Consider the following 25,281-nt stretch of genomic DNA (forward strand, 5'->3'; position numbering starts at 1 on the left):
AATGTCATGCACGCTACGACTGTTTTTCACGCATCTCAGTGTTTACGACGTCATATCTCCTGGACCGAAGCCTACGAGAAAGACAGGACGCGGCGCGTACGCCACGAAGGTAGGCCGAACTCGCTCGCTTGCTGCTGAACTCAGCAGAAAAAATTGCGTTTCTACACCTGTTATGATAGAAACTGCATAGGCCTACTAATACTTTGTTACGTCTATCATGGGGTACAATAAAATTAAAATCATATCGAAATAATTATCTGTTGCATAAGGCACCACATCTTGTATAAAATGAGGACTGTTACGCAGAAGAGACTAAATGCTACAAACAAGCTATTATACCATTTATGTCGAGAATTGATCTTAAACTTTGTTGCACGACTAGTAATCAGTAAGACTTCATAATACCAGCTTTCAGTAGAAGACGCAATTCTCGTTAGTACCTGCACATCCAGTTGCGAGTTAACAGGTTGAGCAACGCATTTTGTCCACTGAGTTAATCGAGCGAGCGGGCTCGGCCCAACCCCCGTTCGCACTCGCCGCGGCCTGTCTTTCTCGTGGGCCTCGTTCTGAACTGTGCTAAGTAGGTTTTTCTTACCACCACAAGAATATGATTTTTAGAATAGAATATGATTTGATATCATATTTTAGAATATGATTTGATATCTCCACTATCAGTCTGTTGTAGAATTATGGAATATGGTTTATGCCCTCGCACTATGACGTTCTTGGAGAACGAAAATCTCCTCTGTAAAAATCAGAATGGGTTCTGTAAATAGAAATCTTACACAAAAACAGCTCGCTTTGTTTGTCAATGAGGTCTGTAAGCAAAGGCTTTCGGATGGATTCCATACTTTTTTTAAATATGGAATTCTGTACAGTTCCACACTGTCTTTCAGCGGAAAAAATACTAGCTTACCGAATATCGGAACAGATTTGTTATTGGACATACTACACCCTTGCAAGGGGAACTCAACAGTCGTTTGTACTGTAGCAAAATCGTGAAATGTAAATGTAATTTTTAGGAGTGCCTCGATGGAGTTTTATAGGGGCACTTCTGTTTGCAGTTATGTTAGTGATTTAGTGGATAACTCTGGAACTCCATGATGCTAGTCGAGGAGGATGCTGTCTCAGCAGGACGTCTGCTACGCCAGAAGGCTGTAGCGAGATGCGGGGAGCCTGCAGAATGTCGATGACTGATGGAGGGACTGACACTTCACTTTAAACGTAAATAAATGTAGCGAATTGTGCATAAATAGGAGAAGTCCATTATTGTTCGATTACACTGTTTGGGTCAAAGCAGTGAACAATAGCTACCGTAAAATACCTAGGAGTAAACTTCCGGATCGACTTAAAGTGATATGATGACGTGAAACAAATAATGGGAAAATTCAGTTGTCCGAAGGTGATTCATTGAAATTATTTGAAGCAAATGTAACATTACTTCTGTAACCTTTGTGTAATAATTTATTACGTCAATATCGCTTAGATAGATAAAAAATATTCACATTATCGGTTTCTGCAAATAGTTTCCATCTTTGGATGTTCTTGAGCCACAAAAAGCTTCGTACAGACTAACAAATAGGTAGGCGCTTTGAACGTGATAAAGTCATTTAAGACTCCAATGAATGTATATTAACGTCCTGCGTTCTACTATATAGATATGGAAGAGTGAGGGAGTGGGCGGGGGTGTACGAATGTTAGGCGGTAAAAACATATTCAAAGTGGGAGAACAACAGGGCACTATGCAAATAGTTATATTTTCTCTGGTCAATGAAGTGAAAATGGTATTTATGAAAAACAATGCCAAGAACTCAAATTAAAGTTAAAATGTAATATTTTTAAAAGATATTGATAGGTAATATGAAAAACTAAAAACACATGCAAACGTCGACTGTCATATCTTCAAATCATACAAATGTATAGATTTTTCACGCCTAATTTAGCGATTAAGGCCAAGTTTCTAAAATGTGCGCACATGAAAACGTCTGTGTATAACCAAATGATTAACAGAACCATGATGAAGTACATTTTATAAAAATAATTTATCATCAACGAAGAAAAAAATGAAGTAAAGTTTGTAAGAGGTCCATGATTAAGGAATTTGTTGCTAGCGCACTCGAGCAGATGTAATTTTTATGGACTGCTCACGCGCTGCCTGCGATGTGTAAGCTATAAGAGAATCTCAGACCAGAGAGCAGTGTTGACTGCAGTAGGAACTGTGTAGCAGTAGGAGTAGTAGTAGCGAGCAATCGTGTGCGTGGAGTTGGCTGGGCTGATCGTGGGGAGCGATGGCGGAGCCTGAGCATTGTAGTATAAGGTAAAAGCACCCTCGCGTACATGTACTATTGTTATATCAGATCCCATGTAAAATGTTTGAAAAGTCTCTTAATAATAACCTTTCTTATAAAAAAAAATAACTTTTGACAATTATTCATCTCAATTTAAAGAATTTACTAATTTCTCCAATCCATGGTCGTCCTGATCATTGTAAAGAAAAATCAGTTGTTTCTTTTTATACATGACAAATCTATCGGCCAGCATTGCACAGGGCTGAGCCAGAAAAGTTTAGTTTCATATAGGAGCAGTTATATACGGCGACTTGACTGAGGTAAGAATTTTCAATTTATTCAGTATGATCTTTCAGGGCCATGACGCAGCACTGGTGACGTCGAAAATTTACCACTTTACCCTTCGCAGTCAATCATTGAAAGGTTATAAGTGAGTCACATTTTTTATTGAGAGATTAGTCTCCTCACATTTTTTATTGAGAGATTATTCACATTGTATTATTGGTAGGTTACGGAATTTATCTGTTGGTAGGCTACGCAGAATGTGAATGCTATACTTATAGCCGGCCGCGGTGGTCTCGCGGTTCTAGGCGCGCAGTCCGGAATCGGGCGACTGCTACGGTCGCAGGTTCGAATCCAGCCTCGGGCATGGATGTGTGTGATGTCCTTACGTTAGTTAGGTTTAAGTAGTTCTAAGTTCTAGGGGACTAATGACCACAGCAGTTGAGTCCCATAGTGCTCAGAGCCATTTGAACCATTTTTTTTCTATACTTATATATTTTTACTGTGGGGAGGTTACACTTGGCGACAACCGGCCAGGATCGTATGTATTTTTGTGAATTTCTGAGAAGTAGTCAGTTATGTATCTGCTCTTATTTACTTAATGTTAAATGTAGTTTGCATCTGGCGCAACGCATTTACTAATTTGTCACTCTTTCCTTCACAGATCATCGACAACTTATTGCTCTTTGTTGTTATTGTATTTGTTCCATTTTTGCTTTGACTTTGTTTGATTTTGTGCTTACCTTTGATTTGTGGAAATGCCGCGAAAAACTGATAACAGTACATCGCGATGCGCAATGAGTGAAAAAGCCGACTCGAATAATTTGACCGATATTACTAGCGACACTCAGTGGCATAGCGATAATCCTCTAATTACAGATAATCAGTGCGTGCCGATCACCAGTAATGATTTTATTTCAAATCATGAACAAACAAATTCAGTCATGTCCACACTTAATTTAACGACGATTGATGACTCTGCACGTTCCGTTACAATGAATGCTGCCCAGTCTAACACACCTGATTTGCAAAATTTGCACAGTGAACAGATAAATGTTTCTAAGAAAAGTGAACTATATACTAAAAATATGTCAGATTTATTTGATTCCGGTGTAGTGACCAACAGTGTACATCCGATTGGCAAACCTTTTTGTGTATCAGACAATGACCAAATGTTTACACAAAACGTGACACATGCAGATACACCATCACGCAGAACAGAAAATAGAGTCGCTAATTTTGGGTTGGATCAAGTTATGGCATTTTTTATTGAGAGATTAGTCACATTGCATTATTGGTAGGTTACGGAATTTATCTGTTGGTAGGCTACGCAGAATGTGAATGCTATACTTACATACAGGGTGGCCCATAAGTCCGGAAACACCCTGATGAAATCCAAATGGAGTAGCAAACAAGGAAACAGAGTCCCTACACACGAGGAACGGGAAGTTGGAAACTTTATAGGCTATGCCACCAACATGTCGGCCATCTTGAAAGCCGTCATCTTAGATTCAACTCCAAAATTTCAAATGTGAATGTGGTCATGTGACTTACCAAACACATAGAAAATTTCAGCAGAAAAACAATGCCTTCGTTATTTTAAACATAGCTTTATTCATTCTCGTGTTATTCTCGTACTGAGAAGTCATAAAATGGAGTCTGAAACGGTGCAAAGTGGCATTTTTTTTAAAAATAGCAGTTTCAGTTGATTGACCACAGAAAACATAATTGGTTGTTGAGTGGGCTATTGTTCTCCCACTTCGAATATGTTTTTCCTATCTGCCCCTCATAAAACGCCCCCTCTCTCTTCAGTACTCATATATGACAATGCAGGTTGTTATTGTAATTTCCATCTTTCAATACGTTGAAATTTAATCGAATTCTGATGTTCAAAACAGCTATTTCTTTGTCTTGTGGATTAAGCGTATCTGAATACAGTAACTACTTGGATGATACAAATTTGATACATTCACGAAAGAAGTGGCCTACAAAACACTCTTTTGACCGATTTCGTTTGCTCGGCGGGAGATCATTCCGGACGTGTTCAGCAAACTCTAGTGGCAGACTCTGCGAGAGACTCACTGTGCCTCACGGAGAGGTTTACTGTTAGACTTTTGAAATCTTAAGTTTCAACAAGAGTCGGGCAACATACTACTTCCTTTCCCCAGATACACCTCGAGAAATGAGCACGCCGAGAAAATTGGAGAAATTAGATGTCATACGGAGCTTTACCAAATCTCGCCATTAGTAAATGGAATAGCGAAGGTGCTAGTAGATAGTGGTACGATAAGTTCCCTCTGCCGTACATCGTAAGGTGGCCTGCAGAGTGTAGACGTCGATGTGGATGTATGTTTTGTTACCGAGTTGCACCCTTACGTAATGCGAAATTGACCACTAGATGTCACCAGAACCGGACCCGCCAGTAAAAAAGTAGGTGTGGAGTATTTTGTTGTCAGTAGAGGAGTAACGGCAGAACTGGTCGGTCAGGTGAACTCAGTGACTTTGAACGTGGACTAGTCACTGTTTGTCACCTGAGTAATAAACCTGTCAAGGACATCTAACACATTTGTAAATGCCTAAGTCGACTGTTAGTGCTGTCCTTGTGAAGTGAAAAGATGAAGGAACAACGATAACTAACCCTTCCCTCCCCAGTCCTCCTTCAGCGCACCCCCCACCTCTTCCCCCTTTCTCTCCCCTCATCCTCGCCTCCTTTTCCCCGATCCCCTTTTCCCTGTCCCCCTCCCCCCCCCCCCCCCAGTAGATCCTCCCAGGTTTTTATAGTTATCTGTGTGATGCGTTAGATTGTGTTTCGGTGCCATTATGCATTATCCTCTAATGACTTGGTTTTAATTGTGTGCTCGACCTCTCTTTCGTCTGTGACAGTTAGATGTTACGCTGTCCATCACGTGGCTGTTTTCATCATTCCAGCGACTTTTATGGTCCGGCCGTATTTTGCCTGGTGCTTTGAATCTAGTGTGTGTTTTTTGTGTAATTTACGTTTAGATTTTTATCTCCGATTTACAGTCACTGCTTTGTATGCTTTCTTTTCTTCTGTTCCGCCTTTTTTGTTTCTATATTGCGCCATGTTTTCTTCTTTATGTTGTTTTACATGTCTTCCGGACTATTTATGCCTCTCGGCTGAAGAGCAGCGCTTATACTGCTGCAAGCCCACCACTGATGGGGAATGGAAATTATAATAATGAGAAAAAAACACAACTAAACCAAGACAGCACAGACCTCGTATACTGACGAGGGGTGCCATCGAACAATGTAGGGCATGGTTGTAAAAAATTGAATGTAATTAGGAGAAGGAATGCTATCAGCAGTCCAGGTAGTACAATGACTGTGCGTAGAGAGTTAAAAAAGAATGGGTTCAAAATGGTTCAAATGGCTCTGAGCACTATGGGACAACTGCTGTGGTCATCAGTCCTCTAGAACTTAGAACTACTTAAACCTAACTAACCTAAGTACATCACACACATCCATGCACGAGGCAGGATTCGAACCTGCGACCGTAGCAGTCGCACGGTTCCAGGCTGCGCGCCTAGAACCACGAGATCACCGAGGTGGCCAAAAGAATGGGTAAAACGATCGAGAGGCTCCTATAAGCCATCTATTTCTGTAGTCAGTCCTGAGTGACGCTTGAGGTGGTGTAAACAGCTACGCCACTGGACAATAACTGACTAGAAATGAGTGGTTTGAAATGACGAATCATGTTGTACTCTGTGACAATCCGATGAAACGATTTGGGTTTGGCGAATGCCTGGAGAATGTCACCTGCCGTCATGTGCAGTGGCAACAGAAAAGTATGGAGGAGGTGTTGTTGCAGTATCTGGATATTTTTTCGTTGTTAAGGTATGGACCCCTTACAGAGCTTAAGAGAACGCTAAAAGCCGAAGGTTATGAAGATATTTTCCATCACTGTGTACTGTTTACAGTAGAGGAACAGTTCTGGGACGATAACTGTTGCAGCATGACAACGCACCCTATCATAAAGTAGCATCTGTGAGGCAATGGTTTGTGGACAGTTACATTCCTGAAATAGATTGGTCTAACCAGCGTTCCAACCTGAACCCCTTTGGGATGAGATAGAAAGTCGATTGTGCCTGAGGCCCCAGCCTCCAGCGTCACTATCTTCTTTGGTTTCGGCTTGTGAGGAAAAAATGAGCTGCCATTCCTCCACAGACATTCAGACACATCACTGCAAGTGTCCCTAGTAGAGTTCAAACCGTCATAAAGCCAAATCGTGGACATACTCCACATGAATATCCATTAATAGGTGTCGGGATAATTTTGATCATATAATGTAGATCTATATTTTGTTATTGAATATGTCTAATGTTTAAAGGGAAATTTTATTCTCAGAGCACATAATTGACACTATAAATACATATCTGACTGCACTGAGATCTTGTTTACCGGTAACCCATAACTCGTTTGTTTCAGATTTTGTACCCGGAGGTGAAATCCGCCCAGAACACGGCCTCGACGTTGGAAGAGCGTTATGGGGAGGCTCTGAAGAGTTATTCCAGTCCCGGAGTGTGGTCTGACTACGAAGAAGCACGCAAAATCCTCTCAGCCATTCAACTAATGTCGCGGAGATAAGGCTACTTGTACTTATACCAGAAATAACAATAAAGTAATTTAATAAAGCACGTGTACTTGACTTCTACTGTTTCCTGTGTACTTCATGAGCATAACCATCACGTATTGCTTGCATGCAGCGTCTGATGTTGGAATGTAATGTAGGATGATGAGGCATCAAAAAGTCCCAAGAATATCATAGAAGAAAGAGGAAATAGGATGCAAACAAAATACCTTTATTCAACTTCAAGGTAATCTCTATTACTTATATTAAATTTATGGCAACTTTTATACAACCGCTTGAAACGACAAGCGAAACATTTTGTATTTTATCCAAGCATTAATGTTAGCATACTTTGGATTCTCTTCGAAAAGGTATGCAGACAGATGTACACAGCAACTGTGGCGGTTGCCTAATGTACAGGGGACTGACAGGTGTCGCTACATACTATAACTCAAGGTTGCAAAGCACTTATACGAATTAGTTATAGAAGAAGGGAAAGATTGTTAGACTTACTTTAGAAAGATAAACTAAAAAAGACAAATCTACATTAATAGCTTTTGTGGAATTAGAGAAAGTTTTTGATAATATTAAGTGAAATACACACTCTGAAATTCTAGAGCTAGGCTTAATAAGATAAGGAGAATGGAAAGTTTTCATCGACTTCTTCAGAAACCAGACTGTGGTTGGAAGTTCTTGGCGGACATGAAGGAAAAGCAACAGTTGAGAAGGGAGTGAGAGAAGGTAGTAGCCTATTTGTATACTGAACAAGCAATAAAGGCAACAAAAGCTAAATTTGGAGAGGAAATTAAAATTTAGTGAGAAGAAATTTAAAAAAAGGACTTGGAAAATCAACTGAACATCGTGGACGACTTTTTGAGAAGCATTTATAAGATTAACAACAAAAGTGAAAAAGAACGGTAATGAAGTATAGTAAAAATGAATCAGGCAATGTTGAGGGAATTTGATTAGGAGTCTAAAATAGTGGCTGATTTCTGCTTTTTGAAGAGCAAACTAGCTGATGCGGCCGAAGCAGATAGAACATAAAATGTGCCCTGGCAATAAAAAAACAGGTTTTGTGAAGGAGAGAAATACAGGGTGTCACAAAAAGGTACGGCCAAACTTTCAGGAAACATTCCTCACACACTAATAGAGAAAAGATGTTATGTGGACATGTGTCCGGAAACGCTTAATTTCCATGTTACAGCTCATTTTAGTTTCGTCAGTATGTACTGTACTTCCTCGATTCACCGCCATGATTTCATACGGGATACTCTACCTGTGCTGCTAGAACATGTGCCTTCACAAGTACGACACAACATGTGGTTCATAGACGATGGAGCTCTGCACATTTCAGTCGAAGTGTTCCTACGCTTCTCAACAACAGATTCGGTGACCGATGGATTGGTAGAGGCAGACCAATTCCATGGCCTCCACGCTCTCCTGACCTCAACCCTCTTGACTTTCATTTATGGGGGCATTTGAAAGCTCTTGTCTACGCAACCCCGGTACCAAATGTAGAGACTCTTCGTGCTCGTATTGTGGACGGCTGTGATACAATACGCCATTCTCCAGGGCTGCATCAGCGGATCAGGGATTCCATGCGACGGAGGGTGGATGCATGTGTCCTCGCTAACGGAGGATATTTTGAACATTTCTTGTAACAAAGTGTTTGAAGTCACGCTGGTACATTCTGTTGCTGTGTGTTTCCATTCCATTATTAATGTGATTTGAAGAGAAGTAACAAAATGAGCCCTAACATTGAAAGTAAGCGTTTCCGGACACATGTCCACATAACATATTTTCTTTCTTTGTGTGTTAGGAATGTTTCCTGAAAGTTTGGCCGTACCTTTTTGTAACACCCTGTATATTAACATCGAGTATATATTTATGTGCTAGGAAGTATTTTCTGTGGACTTGGGTGATTAGCACCTCTGACAAGAAGAGAATAGACGTTTTTAAATGTGATGCTATGGAAAATATTGGAGAAAGGAAATTTATGGCACAAGTTGACTAAAACAAGGTATCAACTGATAGGACATATAGTGAGACAGTAAGGGTTATTCAGTTTGATAATGAAGGGAAGGAAGTGGGGATTGGGGTAGGGGGAAAAATTGCAGGGGTGACAAAGATTTGACTGCAGTAAGCAGGCTGAAGTGGCAGTAGGTTATGGTAGTTACGCGTAGTAGACGGGATTATTTGCGTGGAGAGCTACATCAAACCAGTTTTCTGTCTGAAGACAAGAAAAACACTCCAGCATGAAATATGACATAAATATTCTTCTTACTAATTTCCTTTTTCTCCATTATCAGTTCATTTTAGACAGCATCTGTCACAGTTACAGGAGCAATTATCTGGTAAGATTAGAACTATTGCGTCATTACATGTATGTATGCGAGTTATTCGGCCACCTGGAATTGGAAGGACGTTGTTGGCTTTGCGCCTATCGGTGCGCCAAGGACGTGGCGCCTCCAGCCCAGCCGAGCGTCTGACGCCGGTCAGTCGGTGTACAAAGGCGGTCAGCGTATAGCCGGAAGTGGGTAAACCCCAGAGCAAGGAATTTGAACGGCGGTTGCTCTTATGGCCTCTACATCTACATCCATACTCCGCAAGACACCTGACTGTGTGTGGCGGAGGGTACCTATCGGTTCTCCCTTATTGTATTGTTCGTGGAAAGGATTGTCGGTATGTTTCCGTGTGGGCTCTATCTCTCTGATTTTACCCTCATGGTCTCTTCGCGAGATATACGTAGGAGGGAGCAATATACTGCTTGACTCCTCGGTAAAGGTATGTTCTCGAAACTTCAACAAAAGTCCGTATCGAGCTACTGAGCGTCTATTCTGCAGTCTTCCACTGGAGTTTATTTATCATCTCCGTAACGCTTTCGTGATTACTAAATGATCATGTAACGAAGCGCGCTGCTCTCCGTTGGATCATCTCTATCTCTTCTATAAATCCTATCTGGTACGGATCCCACACTGCTGAGCAGTATTCAAGCAGTGGGCGAACAAGTGTTCTGTAACCTACTTCCTTTGTTTTCGGATTGCATTTCCTTAGGATTCTTCCAATGAATCTCAGTCTGGCATCTGCTTTACCGACGATCAACTTTATATGATCATTCCATTTTAAATCACTCCTAATGCGTACTCCCAGATAATTTATGGAATTAACTGCTTCCATTTGCTTGACCTGCTATATTGTAGATAAATGATAAAGGATCTTTCTTTCTATGCATTCGCAACACATTACACTTGTCTACATTGAGATTCAATTGCCATTCCCTTCACCATGCGTCAATTCGTTGCAGATCCTCCTGCATTTCAGTACAGTTTTCCATTGTTACAACCTCTCGACATAATACGGTATCATCCGCAAAAAGCTTCAGTGAACTTCCGATGTTATCCACAAGGTCATTTATGTATATATTGAATAGCAACGGTCCTACAACACTTCCCTGCGCCACACCTGAAATCACTCTTACTTCGGAAGACTTCTCTCCGTTGAGAATGACATGCTGCGCTCTGTTATCTAGGAACTCCTCAATCCAATCACACAATTAGTCTGATAGTCCATATGCTCTTACTTTGTTCATTAAACGACTGTGGGGAACTGTATCGAACGGCTTGCGGAAGTCAAGAAACACTGCATCTACCTGGCAACCCGTGTCAGTGGCCCTCTGAGTCTCGTGGACGAATAGCGCGAGCTGGGTTTCACACGATCGTCTTTTTCGAAACCCATGCTGATTCCTGCAGAGTAGATTTCTTGTCTCCAGAAAAGTCATTATACTCGAACATAATACGTGTTCCAAACTTCTACAACTGATCGAAGTTAGAGATATAGGTCTATAGTTGTGCACATCTGTTCGATGTCCCTTCTTGAAAACGGAGATGACCTGTGCCGTTTTCCAATCCTTTGGAACGCTACGCTCTTCTAGAGACCTACGGTACACCACTGCAAGAAGGAGGGGCAAGTTCCTTCCCGTACTCTGTGTAAAATCGAACTGGTATCCCATCAGGTCCCGTGGCCTTTCCTCTTTTGAGCATTTTTAATTGTTTCTCTATCCCTCTGTCGTCTATTTCGATATCTACCATTTTGTCATCTGTGCGACAGTCTAGAGAAGGAACTACAGTGCAGTCTTCCTCTGTGAAACAGCTTTGGAAAACGACATTTAGTATTTCGGCCTTTAGTCTGTCATCCTCCGTCACAGTACCATTCTGGTCACAGAGTGTCTGGACATTTTGTTTTGATCCACCTACCGCTTTGACATAAGACCAAAATTTCTTAGGATTTTCTGCCAAGTCAGTACATAAAGTTTACTTTCGAATTCATTGAACGCCTCTCGCATAGCCCTCCTCACACTACATTTCGCTTCGCGTAATTTTTATTTGTCTGCAAGGCTTTGGCTCTGTTTATGTTTGCTGTGAAGTTCCCTTAGCTTCCGCAGCAGTTTTCTAACTCGGCTGTTGTACCAAGGTGGCTCTTTTCCATCTCTTACGATCTTGCTTGGCACATACTCATCTAACGCATATTGTACGTGCAGTAGATGCCCCAAAAACAGCGGAGTTTAAGACAGTCTGACTTACAGCTACTTAAAGCTGTCAGAAATTCAATAATAAATTACAGTTTCCTCATAAAGAAAATCTGAATAGATCTGCAATCTCAGAAAATTAAGCCATATGCAATGAGACAATAATATTTTCTGTTATGATGATGACGAACGAGTCGTCGCCAATGTTGACTGGTGGTCAGTGCTAAATAGAAACGTATAAATCGCAGCAGGTTTGTCAGTAACGTCGATAAGGCGCTGGCTGCATGGTATGGATCTGCAAAGACTAAAATAATTAGTAGTCATTGGTAAAAAATAATATATATTGTCCTTAGCTGGTTGTACAGGATTCTAATTGGCTGCATACATATACTTATAAACAGTTGGCTATTGAGGCCTCACTTAGGCCATACGTTAGTAAGCGCCTTGTTGGAGGTTGCTTCCTATCAGTTGAAGGCTATGCTACTTTACTACTTGACGTCCCGAGCAAGAGTGGGCGAGAGCTCGCTAGAAACTCGATACAAGCCGCGGCACGGCGCTGGTCGCTACTCGCGGGTCCGACGATACCAATGCGGACCGCGGTCAATAACTGCTACCCCTAACAAGTGTGGTATCGAAAGTTGATACCACATTTTCATTATCTGAAAACTACAGAAGTTTATATATCACAGTGACTGAATATTTTCATTGTGAACGTTAGAATTAACAACTCTAAAATGCCTTATATGATTTCAACAAACAATATCTCAGATGATAGCACTGCCCTATAGATACCACCCCTAAAAACTACTTATCTGTATCTAATTTATTTGTTGATTTTTTACGTATTTATATCTTTTTCATTATGCAAATGTTTGTCATAACTTCGCCATCTTTCACAATAACAGAGCAGCTAAATGCAGCAAGAATACCTCGTATCTTGACATACTAGCGTAATTATTGGATGAATAATTTAGTGTTTTGCCAGAATCTGTTTAAATATGATTACAATCGATATTAAAAACTATTGCAATTTAAAAGTATCAATCGCATGTGTTATCTGACACCACTATTGAAAAGAGTGCCGAAAGACGCAACTATCGAGCGGACATAAGTAACTGTTTAAACAATATTTTGTGCTGAAATCGATGAGAAAATGTAGCACATCTTTGGCCAGTACCGTCTTCCTTCAGTGTTGCGGTTCGATGAATGGTGTGTGGGAAGAACTCTTGATATACAAAGTATGTAATACTCATATCAAAGGAAACCTATTTAAGCTGTGTGGGGCCATAATATCGAAAATGAGTATATTTTTTGATATGTGCACTTTTATGTTAGTAATAGTGTGTTTTGTACGTTGTTGATTCCTTAAGTTACATGGGTTCAAGGACGCTGCAGCAACGATGGTGGACTTGCTGCAACAACGTACGGCGTCGTTGGAAGCTGTTCATCATATACACGAAGCCGACTGCCGTGCCAAGCTGAAAGACGTCGTAGCTTGGATAGTGGCCTTTGATTATTATTTTTAAAAAAAGGTACTGTACAGTACTGTAGAAAGAAAAAGCTTTGTATGGTCTTAATTCATGTATCTGTTGTTGCCTGTTGGTCTTCGCAGCATTAAGTCGCACTCACACGTGTCAGCAACCAGAGTTCCTGTTATTACATTGAGGATACAATGAAGAACGAATAAAAACTGAACAGAAGATTTCATTAATGGAAATTTAAAACCTGCATTGGGAAGTTATTTGTTTCAAGAGTGTTTTTGATAGATGTTCGCCGTATTAAATCTTATCCAGACATGTTATTGAACAGAAGCCGAATAATTAGCTGAGAAAGACGAAAGAGCTCTATCATCGAGACTGATGATTTTGGAAAATGACATTGCGTATTGAAGGAAGAATTAACGTCCACGACCAATGTTGAAAGGCTGTTACATGCTCTTTAAGTGGTTTAGAGTTTTAGAAAGTGAAAAGGCGTTGACTTTTTTTTTTTTTTTTTTACATTGGCGTAACGTTGCCTCAGAGATATGAATTACATAGTTGTGCTCGTGATTGATTAGTTGTATATGCTAATATCGCTGGTTGTCTTAGCAACAGACAACAACTACATGTTGAACTGCGAAAACTATGTTATTGATTAAGATTATGAGCAGACTGCTTTATCACAGTTACTTAATTAATGCCACTACTTCTATTAAACAAGATCCTGCTAGGATAAAGTATTTCTTCGGAAGAGGCGACGGTGATATCGACCAAAACAGTATAAGTGGAAAGTTTGCAACATTCTCGTCAAGTTAAGACCTTAGCAGGATGATCTTATTCGCCACTGTGAGGACTAGTAAACTACTAAGACAACTGAAGGATCAAACCGGTCAACATATAGCATCAGAGTTGCTAATATCGCTGGAAACGTATTGTTATTAGCGAATTACACGGTCTCGTCAATTTTGGACACATTGAAGAAATATCGTGTGCGCGACCCGCCAAAATTTAACATTTCGTTTTCATTTAATACCAGCGCACATGCACAACAACGCTGGCTTATTTATTTATGAACAAACTGTTATTTATATTTATTGTAAATGGTCTGACTGTTACCGTATGTTTACAGCATTTCTTTATTAAATGTTGTTACAGTATATTAATTTAGCATGGAAACTGGTCAAGTTGAGTCAAGTCAGGTCTGTAGAACATAATGATGATTTATTATTGGATGGTCTTCAGCCAGTGGTGATGCAGTCAGTAGTGGAACACTATTGGAGTCAAGTGGAAACAGACACTTTTTAAGTCAAGTGTTCAAGGGAGCGATTCAGGATACTTTTACATTTCTCTGGAAGAGAGCACGCATGTTAAAGGCAACGAATGAAATTCGGTCATATGGGTGATCGATTCTGGGTGATGGAACGACCGCTAAAGTACTTTAGCTTTTGAAGAGACTTTAATTTTCGTCAAGTCTGATTGTGGTCCGGTTCAGAACTTTAACTTGTCCGCTGAGACTTTAATTTTCGTGAAGTCTGATTGTGGTCCGGTTCAGAACTTTAACTTGTCCTCTTGCTTCACAGCATTGAGAATAGACAGAGTATGAATTCCTACTCGCTGTATCTCGTGTGTTAATGTCTAAATCGTCATGCTGAACTCTGAATTATTTTGAGCTGACGAATATTTCGTGTATTCTGATCAGACAATGGACGTAGTTTCTCAAACATCTTGGATGACTACTTAGTAAGGGGATTCTGCTATCGTTCTTGCTACGCGCTTAACGCAGCTTTAGTGCATTTTACTGTTACATTTCTGTCTGTTTTATAATTGGTAATTATAGGACCACTTTCAGTTTATTCCAGTATTACTTTCGTGAGTAAAACACTATTCGACAGAATACTCTATTGCCATCTACAACAATTTCAGACTTTACGTTTCATATCTCTGTTTATTTTATCAAATCGCAGTTATAGCCAATGCTCAGAATATATTCTTACAGGATCACAGCTACAGCACAAGTTAGCTGCTGGGTATTGAGGCAGAAGTGTTCTTTTCGACCTTACGACTTCATCGAGCCATTTCTTTGAACAGAGGCGTGCATAACCCACTTACCTAAGGTACGAGTAACTGCGGGTAAAGTCACAGCAATAGCATTTAATCTTTTTATTTGAGCTTCGTTTGGAAGAAGCTTATTTCGGTAACAATATTGTCAGTTGTATCCCTTTCGCAATAAAGACGGAATATTAGGTTGACAATGTTCACTGATGAATGAAACTTTTATGAGCACCTCCTACTGCGAAATTGAATCGTACATGGAGTCTTTGCGATCACATGGCGCGGTAAAGAAAGTATAAAAACTCAGCAGAGACAATGAGGGCTCTTTCTACTTACGATAAGGTTTGCAGACAGGGAAATCTACAGACATGAGCGACTTCGAGAAAGAAGAGATTGTTATGAGCCGGCGCTTGGGAAAGAGCATCTCGAAAACGGTATAACTGATCGGCTGTTGGTGTGCTACTGCTTTGAACATCTATGGCAAGTAGTTGAAGAATGGTTCAGTGACGAGTAGGTGATAACGTGTTGGACGTTATAGCTTCATCACAGAACGAGGTTGTCGGAAATTTGCCGATCTGTAAAACAGACCAGGCGACGATCTGACGACATAATGCAATGCTGGTGCAATCACAAGTGTTTCGCAGCACACCGTTCAGCAGCCCGCATCTCGTGGCCGTGCGGTAGCGTTCTCGCATCCCACGCCCGGGTTCCCGAGTTCGATTCCCGGCGGGGTCAAGGATTTTCTCTGCCTCGTGATGGCTGGATGTTGTGTGATGTCCTTAGGTTAGTTAGGTTTAAGTAGTTCTAAGTTCTAGGGGACTGATGACCATAGATGTTAAGTCCCATAGTGCTCAGAGCCATTTGAACCACACCGTTCAGCGTACGTAGCGATGGTCGCACTTTCAATGTCGGGCCAGAGCGTGTCTCACAGACAGTTTCCGGCAGAGAGTCACTGAAAGGAAATGCACAGCCCCTTGCCCTTTGCGCTCCCATGATCTCACCCCTCTTGACTTTTTCCTCTGAGTCATGTGTGTTCATCACCGCAACAACAATACCTGAGCTCATTAAGCGGATCTTTACAGCGTTTGATACCATCAGAGGGGAGCGTGGAAACGTACAGAGAATCAGACTAAACAAGGTTCGTCGTAACGCACTATGTAACGAGGTCGACGGTTCTCACACTGAACATTTACTCTACAATAGTGAAGCCCCAGACTCGGTTCACAGTATTTGATCGTATTCAACTGTGAATAAAAACTACAGTATACTGGTGTTTCACTTAGCCTACCGAATTCGAAGAAACATTTGGCGATGCCACGAATGGTTGCAGTACATTAGGTCATGATTTTATGAAACAGTTCTGAAGATGGTTATTATAGACCGGTAGTCTGATGACAAAAAATTTGTGCCCATAGACTTAAAGTAAAGGAAATACATTCGAAGAAAGTGCACAATGCTGTCGAAACAATACTCCATATTTCCATGTGTAGGTTCCTGATACAAAATATTCTGAAATTCATCCTCTACAGTCTCACAAATTTTTGATAGTTCATGCTGTAACACGCTGTACAGACATCAGATTACTGACATATGACACTAGAAATCTAAAGAGTTCATCCTGCTAAGGTTTGATTAGGGAAAAGAATTACACCATAAATGCAAGTAGCGGTACTACTTTCAGGGATTAACAGAACGCATTCTGTGTCAACTTTCTTGAGCTTCCTTTTCTTTTTTAGTGTTTGAGACTGCTGTGTTCATGCACTCGTCGCGAGTTTTGTACGTACGGCGCCTTGGAGAACAAATGCAGCAATAGGTTGTTCGATTCCTGAGATTTCGCTTTTAAGGACAGTACTTACGACATCCAACTTTCAAATGCAGCCTTGGATACACAAATCCGTACGGCATCATTTACCTTGAGTTTTCGTTTGCATGGGTCGAATGTCTTAATAGAAATGTACGCTGTGCTTAGCAGACCATTATCCCGAACATTGACTGGGCACATTTTAATTGTTCAGTGTGTGGTCCTGCTGTTCCCTATCACTGTTTGTGGCTGTACTTCGATCCATTTACGCGAAACAGGGGAATTAAATAGCAACCACATACGTATCTATATGTGACCTTCCCGGAGAGTTGCGCTTATGGGTTTCGGGATGAAGTGCATGTCCCAGCTCATATCCGCACATTGGATTAACGACGAGGGCCAGAGTGTCGGCCAACCTGTTGCGTGGTTTTTAGGCAATTTTCCACATCTGAATACCTGAATACTGGGCTCGCTCGAAATTCCCGTCACAGTTACACGATTTGCAAAGATTTCAGAAAACGGTCTCAAACTTTCGCATGCAATAAGACTAGCCGCACACAGGTGGGACACACAAATTCCATCTGGGGCACCCGGCCACTCTTTACCACTAACATTATCAAATCCACATTAAAACACCGACCACGTGAAGATACGGTCTAAGACCAGGGGGAAGAAGAATATGACTCATCTTTATACAGGGAGGATAAAATAAGACTAGCCCATAAAATATTTCACGCAAATCAACTCACATCAACTGCCCTGGGTAAGGGTGAAGTAAGAAGCGTTGTCTATCTTAACAGACATGAAATATCTTTTGGTCCCGTTGCATACTGTCCAGTCACGTTAACGGAGCTACTTGTCAAAAGTTTGAATAACCATCTTTTGCAGCGCGGACCGTTGCGATACGTGCAGGAAAAGATTCACTATTGTTCTGAAAGGTACCTACAGGGATGCGGCGCCTCGCCGACTCCATTGCTTGCCCAGCTGCATTAGGTCTCTCGGTTGGTCCATGGCGCGTACAGCGCCATTTACGTTTCCTACAGATTCTGAATTTGATTTAAATCTTGGAAGTTTCGTGATTAGGGGAGTACTGTAAACTTATTCTGATGCTCTTCGAACCACACACGTACACTACGAGTTGTGTAAAGCATTTCATTATCCTGTTGGTAGATGGCATCGTGCCGACGAAAAACGAACTGCTTGAAAGGATGGATATCGTCCCAAAGGATAGATGCGTTCTTGTGTTGATCCATTGTGTCTTCCAGAATAATGAGATCACCCAGGAATTACCACGAAGACATTCCCCAGACTATAACGCTCCCCCCCCCCCCCCCCCCCTGTAGGACGCTTCACTCGATTGTTGCAGCGTAGTTGCTTTAAGACATTTCACGCCGTAAAAACCATCAGTCCGATGGAGTACAGAATGTGATTCATCTGAAAAGGTCACCTGTCGTCACTCAGGGGACGTCCAGTTTGCGATGTTGGCGTGTAAATTCCAGCCTTCGTCACCGATGAAGAGCAGCCAGTATGGGTGTGTGGACCGGGCGCCTTCTGAAAGGTCGCTAAGGAGGCACTGTTGGTAGCCACTTGATTCATCCTGGCGGTCAATCGCTCAATAGTAGCACGTCTGTTCGCCAGTATGTATCTCCACAGCCGTCGTTCACCATAGTGGTGGAGCGTGCAGTAGTGCAACAGTGTTGCCTCCACGCCGGTTTCGGATAGCGCCGTTTTGTCATGCACTGTATACTATAACCAGAGAGGTACGCGAACTGTTTACAAACTTCAGTATTTCGGAAATGCTTCCATCTCTGGCCCGAAAGGCAATGATCATGCCCTCTTGGAAGTCAAATAAATCGCACCATTTCAACATTACGATAGCGACGGCACTGTCCCTCTGCGTCCTTACCCTCCCCCCCCCCCCCCCCCTACTCCCCCCCACCCCTGACATTGCTAGTGCTGACACCTGCTGTCTGTGAGTGGTTATTACACGTTGACGTGTGCATGTGGTTGGAGCGTGTGGTCTGCCCACTTTGTAGTTATTTTCGGCCGCCCCAGAACTTACATATTTGTCTGCATAAATGTTGATCAGTGGCGTACGTCTTACCTGCTCACCACTACTTTCAAATACGTGTTGTGCAACACGCCATCGTAGTGAGTGTAGATCTGCAAACTGTAGACGACTACAAGAGACCTTGTATCGCAAGAGCAACATATGTCTTACTCTCCTAACTGGCTCAGTCTAAACCAATTTGGGATATGTACTATAAACATCTAAATGTAGAATTTTTTTAAATATCCTCCAGAAGAATCATGGCATAAGCGTTCAGTGCCGGTAACAAAGGAAAATACCAGTGAAATTGAAGGAAGCAATAGTAACGCCTAATTGTAGAAGAGGATGAAGAACGGAATGCGGAAACTGTAGAGGTATAAATCACTTAAATATGGCACACAAATACACTCCTGGAAATGGAAAAAAGAACACATTGACACCGGTGTGTCAGACCCACCATACTTGCTCCGGACACTGCGAGAGGGCTGTACAAGCAATGATCACACGCACGGCACAGCGGACACACCAGGAACCGCGGTGTTGGCCGTCGAATGGCGCTAGCTGCGCAGCATTTGTGCACCGCCGCCGTCAGTGTCAGCCACTTTGCCGTGGCATACGGAGCTCCATCGCAGTCTTTAACACTGGTAGCATGCCGCGACAGCGTGGACGTGAACCGTATGTGCAGTTGACGGCGTATAGTGGGCATGTGGGAGGCCGGGTGGACGTACCGCCGAATTGCTCAACACATGGGGCGTGAGGTCTCCACAGTACATCGATGTTGTCGCCAGTGGTCGGCGGAAGATGCACGTGCCCGTCGACCTGGGACTGGACCGCAGCGACGCACGGATGCACGCCAAGACCGTAGAATCCTACGCAGTGGCGTAGGGGACTGCACCACCACTTCCCAGCAAATTAGGGACACTGTTGCTCCTGGGGTATCGGCGAGGACCATTCGCAACCGTCTCCATGAAGCTGGGCTACGGTCCCGCGCACCGTTTGGCCGTCTTCCGCTCACGCCCCAACATCTAGCAGCCCGCCTGCAGTGGTGTCGCGACAGGCGTGAATGGAGGGACGAATGGAGACGTGTCGTCTTCAGCGATGAGAGTCGCTTCTGCCTTGGTGCCAATGATGGTCGTATGCGTGTTTGGCGCCGTGCAGGTGAGCGCCACAATCAGGACTGCATACGACCGAGGCACACAGGGCCAACACCCGGCATCATGGTGTGGGGAGCGATCTCCTACACTGGCCGTACACCTCTGGTGATCGTCGAGGAGACACTGAATAGTGCACGGTACATCCAAACCGTCATCGAACCCATCTTTCTACCATTCTTAGACCGGCAAGGGAACTTGCTGTTCCAACAGGACAATGCACGTTCGCATGTATCCCGTGCCACCCAACGTGCTCTAGAAGGTGTAAGTCAACTACCCTGGCCAGCAAGATCTCCGGATCTGTCCCCCATTGAGCATGTTTGGGACTGGATGAAGCGTCGTCTCACGCGGCCTGCACGTCCAGCACGAACGCTGGTCCAACTGAGGCGCCAGGTGGAAATGGCATGGCAAGCCGTTCCACAGGACTACATCCAGCATCTCTACGATCGTCTCCATGGGAGAATAGCAGCCTGCATTGCTGCGAAAGGTGGATATACACTGTACTAGTGCCGACATTGTGCATGCTCTGTTGCCTGTGTCTGTGTGCCTGTGGTTCTGTCAGTGTGATCATGTGCTGTATCTGACCCCAGGAATGTGTCAATAAAGTTTACCCTTCCTGGGACAATGAATTCACGGTGTTCTTATTTCAATTTCCAGGAGTGTATATACCAAGCCAACAGTAAATAGAATGAGAAACATTGCACAGAGAGTCTTTCTCGAAGTACAAAGAGGTTTTCGGGAAGGAACATCCTGCTGAGACAGTACTTTCTCAATAAAGCAAACAACAGAAAAAGTAGAATACAATTTAAAGACCTACGTAGTCTTTATAGACTATAATAAAGCTTCTGTTGATGTTGGCAGAGGAAAAATATGGAATTTTATGGAAAATCGTCGAACACTACTACATCTCATCTAAGTTACGGTATTCGAAGTATATATACAGGAACACAGCAAATGTAAAGCTAAAATCTGGAAATACTGTTCGAGGAAATATTAATAAAGAGATCAGTCGTGGGCGTTGTATTTCACCGATACTTTTTAATTTATATTTAAATGAAGTTGCGAGGGTATGGAAGCAATGAATTTTAAAAAGTAATGCAGAAGGCAACTTCAAAAGAAGAAATTTTACCAAAAGTTCGATGTTCGCTGATGCCCAGATTCTGCAAGGGTTGGCCAGAAAGCAATGCACCGCATTTTTTTTTTCTCAGCCGAAAACAATGCTACGAATGCGAGACGTTACGTATGTCTTATTTGAAGTCTTCTGAGTGAGCGCGCCAAGCTTTCGTCACTTCTGACTGATAGCGTAGCTGCAGGACAGTTTCAAAATGGCGTCTGTAGGTGACGTGCCGTCATTGAATTTCTCACTGCAGAGAAAGAAATTGTGGGGATTATTCACAAACGCTTCTGCAAAGTCTATGGGGCATCTGCTGTCGACAGAAGTAGTTAGTCGCTGGGGACGGAGGGTGAGGTCATCGGAAGGCAGTTCGGCGGCTCTGGCTCTGAGCACTACGCGACTCAACTTCTGAGGTCATCGGTCGCCTAGACCTTAGAACTACTTAAACCTAACTAACCTAAGGACATCACACACAGCCATGCCCGAGGCAGGATTCGAACCTGTGACCGTAGCGGTCGCTCGGCTCCAGACTGTAGCGCCTAGAACCGCTCGGCCACTCAGGCCGGCCAGTTCGGCGGAGCTCCACGATTTGCAGAGGTCAAGGAGACCATCCACGGCTATCACACCTGACATGCTGCAGCGAACTGATGTTGTTTGGGCCATTGAAGGATGCCATTCGTCGAAGGCATTTTTAGGACGTTTAGGAGGTGATTCACACAGTGAAGCACTGGCTGCGCCACCAAGACAAGGATTAGTACCGACAGAGCATACACGCTCTAATTTCGCGCTGGAGGATGGCCTTGCATCGGGTAGAAAAATAGGGTGTGTAGATAAAACATCATTCTTTCGTGTGTGTAATTCTCATTATCTTCAATAAAGAATTGCTGAAGAAAAAAATGTAATGAATTACTTTCTGGGCAACCCTCGTAGTTACTGATAACGAAGACTATATACAGACCGCTATATGAACTACATAAAACAGCAAGGCAACATAATTTAAGCATGTCGATGAAATAAAACGATGTCCATGGAATTCAAAGGCTCACAACTATGGAGAAGTAAATTCCTGTTATATGACAAAACTATTAACAATTTGAAACCTGCCAATTCTTGGGAAGTTCTAAACATTCATGGTGGTGTCTGTTTGTACTATATCGTGTCTCCCTACCACTTTCGCGCAACGACGCTCTGAGCGTGTTTTTTAGGGAATTGACTAGTTTGAACCTGGGACCTGTTGCTGCTAAGGAGACGCCAGACCACACATGACATGTATGGTTCAGAAGAGTTCAGTGTGACTAGCGATGATATAATCAAATACTTAAGGATTTCAGCGTCAGCTCCATTGCACTCCCTGTAAAACAATCTTAATACTAACTAAATTTAATGGAAAGGGCTCAAGGCTTTCCTATTTTTAGTTAGCTGGTAAAGTAATGTCGAAGAAGCAGTTAAGTTTAGCGCTGGAATTTTTATTCTACTCGCAAAACATTGTTTATAAATTGCGCTATTGATAAATGGAAATATTTTAATACAGGATGATAAAAACCAACTGAGTTCAACAGAAATGTGAACGAATATTCCCTGAATGGGTTTCCAAGTTCTATAATGAACTGAAGGATGACGTATGCCATATCACATCAATAATCTAGGTTTAAATCAAGTTTCACAAAAGAGAAATCCATCAAAATGGTCTACAGTGACCCTCAATTATCTTTAATTACTTATCTAACTTGTCGTAAATTACAGTGGCTGATGTGGCTTCTCAATAACTATATAACAGAAAAATCATCGCGTTTCAGATTTTAACTTCAAGTAGCAAATGTGAATACCATAAAGTTTATTTGACGATCGACACTAGTATTATCTAAAAAGGGGATGTAACAGATGAGACTTCTGCAGTTCTGAGTGAAGCCTTATGTGCTCTTATGCGACATCGCGTGCGTTCATTACCTTGTCAGTGGTTAGGCAATGTCATGGGTGGCGGTCGGCGCAGCTCCACACACCTCGCCGTCTCGGTAGCAACTCTCTCAAACTTCTCCTTACTGCAATTTACCGAATTTGGTTTAAGATAAGGTATCTGGCTGTGTTCTCAACTGACCAATCTGGGTCTCAATGTTAACCTTAAGCTCCGCCTACAAAAATTCTGTCTATCCAATGAGAAACGTTATACTTTTCGTGGTAGGGCAATGTTTTTAATGTTTGCTATGAAACAGAGATGTGTGTAGTCTCACACTAAAACTTGCAGCTGGTGTGGCCCTTTTAGTGTTATCGTAAGATCTATACTGTTCTTCTGGAGGGCTCTATCTTTTAACATGGGCTGGGGGGGGGGGGGGGGGGAGGGGGGGGGGACCTCCTGACGATCGGCCGGCGATGTCGGTGTCCCTTATTGTAGGGCCTTCTAGCCTACACGGCTCTGCTCACGGCTTTTGTTCCCGTTTCTCCCTTCAGAACTGCATCTGTTTCACATTGGGAAGGTATGACATGCATTTAGGCGTTCTTGTGTTAGTCTGTGGTAGTCCATTTGCTCACTCATTGATCGTAATACTTTGGTTAATTTAATGTCAGGATTTATTTGGAGCTATGTGACATGTTGCCGGATTTGCTATCGTGTCAGGGTTTTCATGGAAGGTGTTGGATTTGCCTGACACCTTACTAGTAACAAGAAGAGACATTAAAAATGAGAGCATCCGGGAGAATAAAGAAATTTACGATGTAAATGAGTAGATTAAGAAATAGAGAATAGAGGTGAAGGAACATATACAAAGAATGGGCGATGAACGTGTCCCAAACCGCTACAATACGACCCTAAAAGAACGAGAAACATTGCTGGAACCAAGGCGATCAAGGAACAGTCGGAATTGTAGTTGTAAATTGTTGTAGTTGTACTGGGAAAGTCCCTGAGCTTCAAGCGCTAATAGAAAGCACAGAAGCTGAAATCGTTATAGGTACAGAAATCTGGCTAAAGCCTGAAATAAGTTCTGCAGAAATTTTTACGAAGTCTCAGGAAAGATAGATTAGGCATAAATGGTGGTGGAGTGTTTGTATCTGTCAGTAGTGGTTTATCTTGTAGCGAAGTCGAAGTACACTCCTGGAAATTGAAATAAGAAGACCGTGAATTCATTGTCTCAGGAAGGGGAAACTTTATTGACACATTCCTGGGGTCAGATACATCACATGATCACACTGACAGAACCACAGGCACATAGACACAGGCAACAGAGCATGCACAATGTCGGCACTAGTACAGTGTATATCCACCTTTCGCAGCAATGCAGGCTGCTATTCTACCATGGAGACGATCGTAGAGATGCTGGATCTAGTCCTGTGGAACGGCTTGCCATGCCATTTCCACCTGGCGCCTCAGTTGGACCAGCGTTCGTGCTGGACGTGCAGACCGCGTGAGACGACGCTTCATCCAGTCCCAAACATGCTCAATGGGGGGGCAGATCCGGAGATCTTGCTGGCCATGGTAGTTGACTTACACCTTCTAGAGCACGTTGGGTGGCACGGGATACATGCGGACGTGCATTGTCTTGTTGGAACAGCAAGTTCCCTTGCCGGTCTAGGAATGGTAGAACGATGGGTTCGATGACGGTTTGGATGTACCGTGCACTATTCAGTGTCCCCTCGACGATCACCAGAAGTGTACGGCCAGTGTAGGAGATCGCTCCCCACACTATGATGCCGGGTGTTGGCCCTGTGTGCCTCGGTCGTATGAAGTCCTGTTGTGGTGCTCACCTGCACGGCGCCAAACACGCATACGACCATCATTGGCACCAAGGCAGAAGCGACTCTCATCGCTGAAGACGACACGTCTCCATTCGTATTCACGCCTGTCGCGACACCACTGGAGGCGGGCTGCACGATGTTGGGGCGTGAGCGGAAGACGGCCTAACGGTGTGCGGGACCGTAGCCCAGCTTCATGGAGACGGTTGCGAATGGTCCTCGCCGATAC

General features: G+C 42.8%; 1 protein-coding gene across 1 annotated transcript in view; it reads left to right on the forward strand.

Annotated features, from left to right (window-relative positions):
- The window catches only part of LOC126281454 (uncharacterized), a 62,292-nt gene extending 55,069 nt beyond the window's left edge, over window positions 1-7,223 (forward strand). Inside the window, exon 4 of the mRNA XM_049980438.1 lies at window positions 7,017-7,223. Within this exon, the coding sequence (XP_049836395.1) occupies window positions 7,017-7,175 (159 nt within the window). The 3' untranslated portion in view covers window positions 7,176-7,223. The remainder of the gene's footprint in view (window positions 1-7,016) is intronic.
- The last annotated feature ends 18,058 nt before the right edge of the window (window positions 7,224-25,281 follow it).

The sequence above is a fragment of the Schistocerca gregaria genome, chromosome 7, assembly GCF_023897955.1.
Source record: "Schistocerca gregaria isolate iqSchGreg1 chromosome 7, iqSchGreg1.2, whole genome shotgun sequence".
Classification (NCBI taxonomy): domain Eukaryota; kingdom Metazoa; phylum Arthropoda; class Insecta; order Orthoptera; family Acrididae; genus Schistocerca; species Schistocerca gregaria.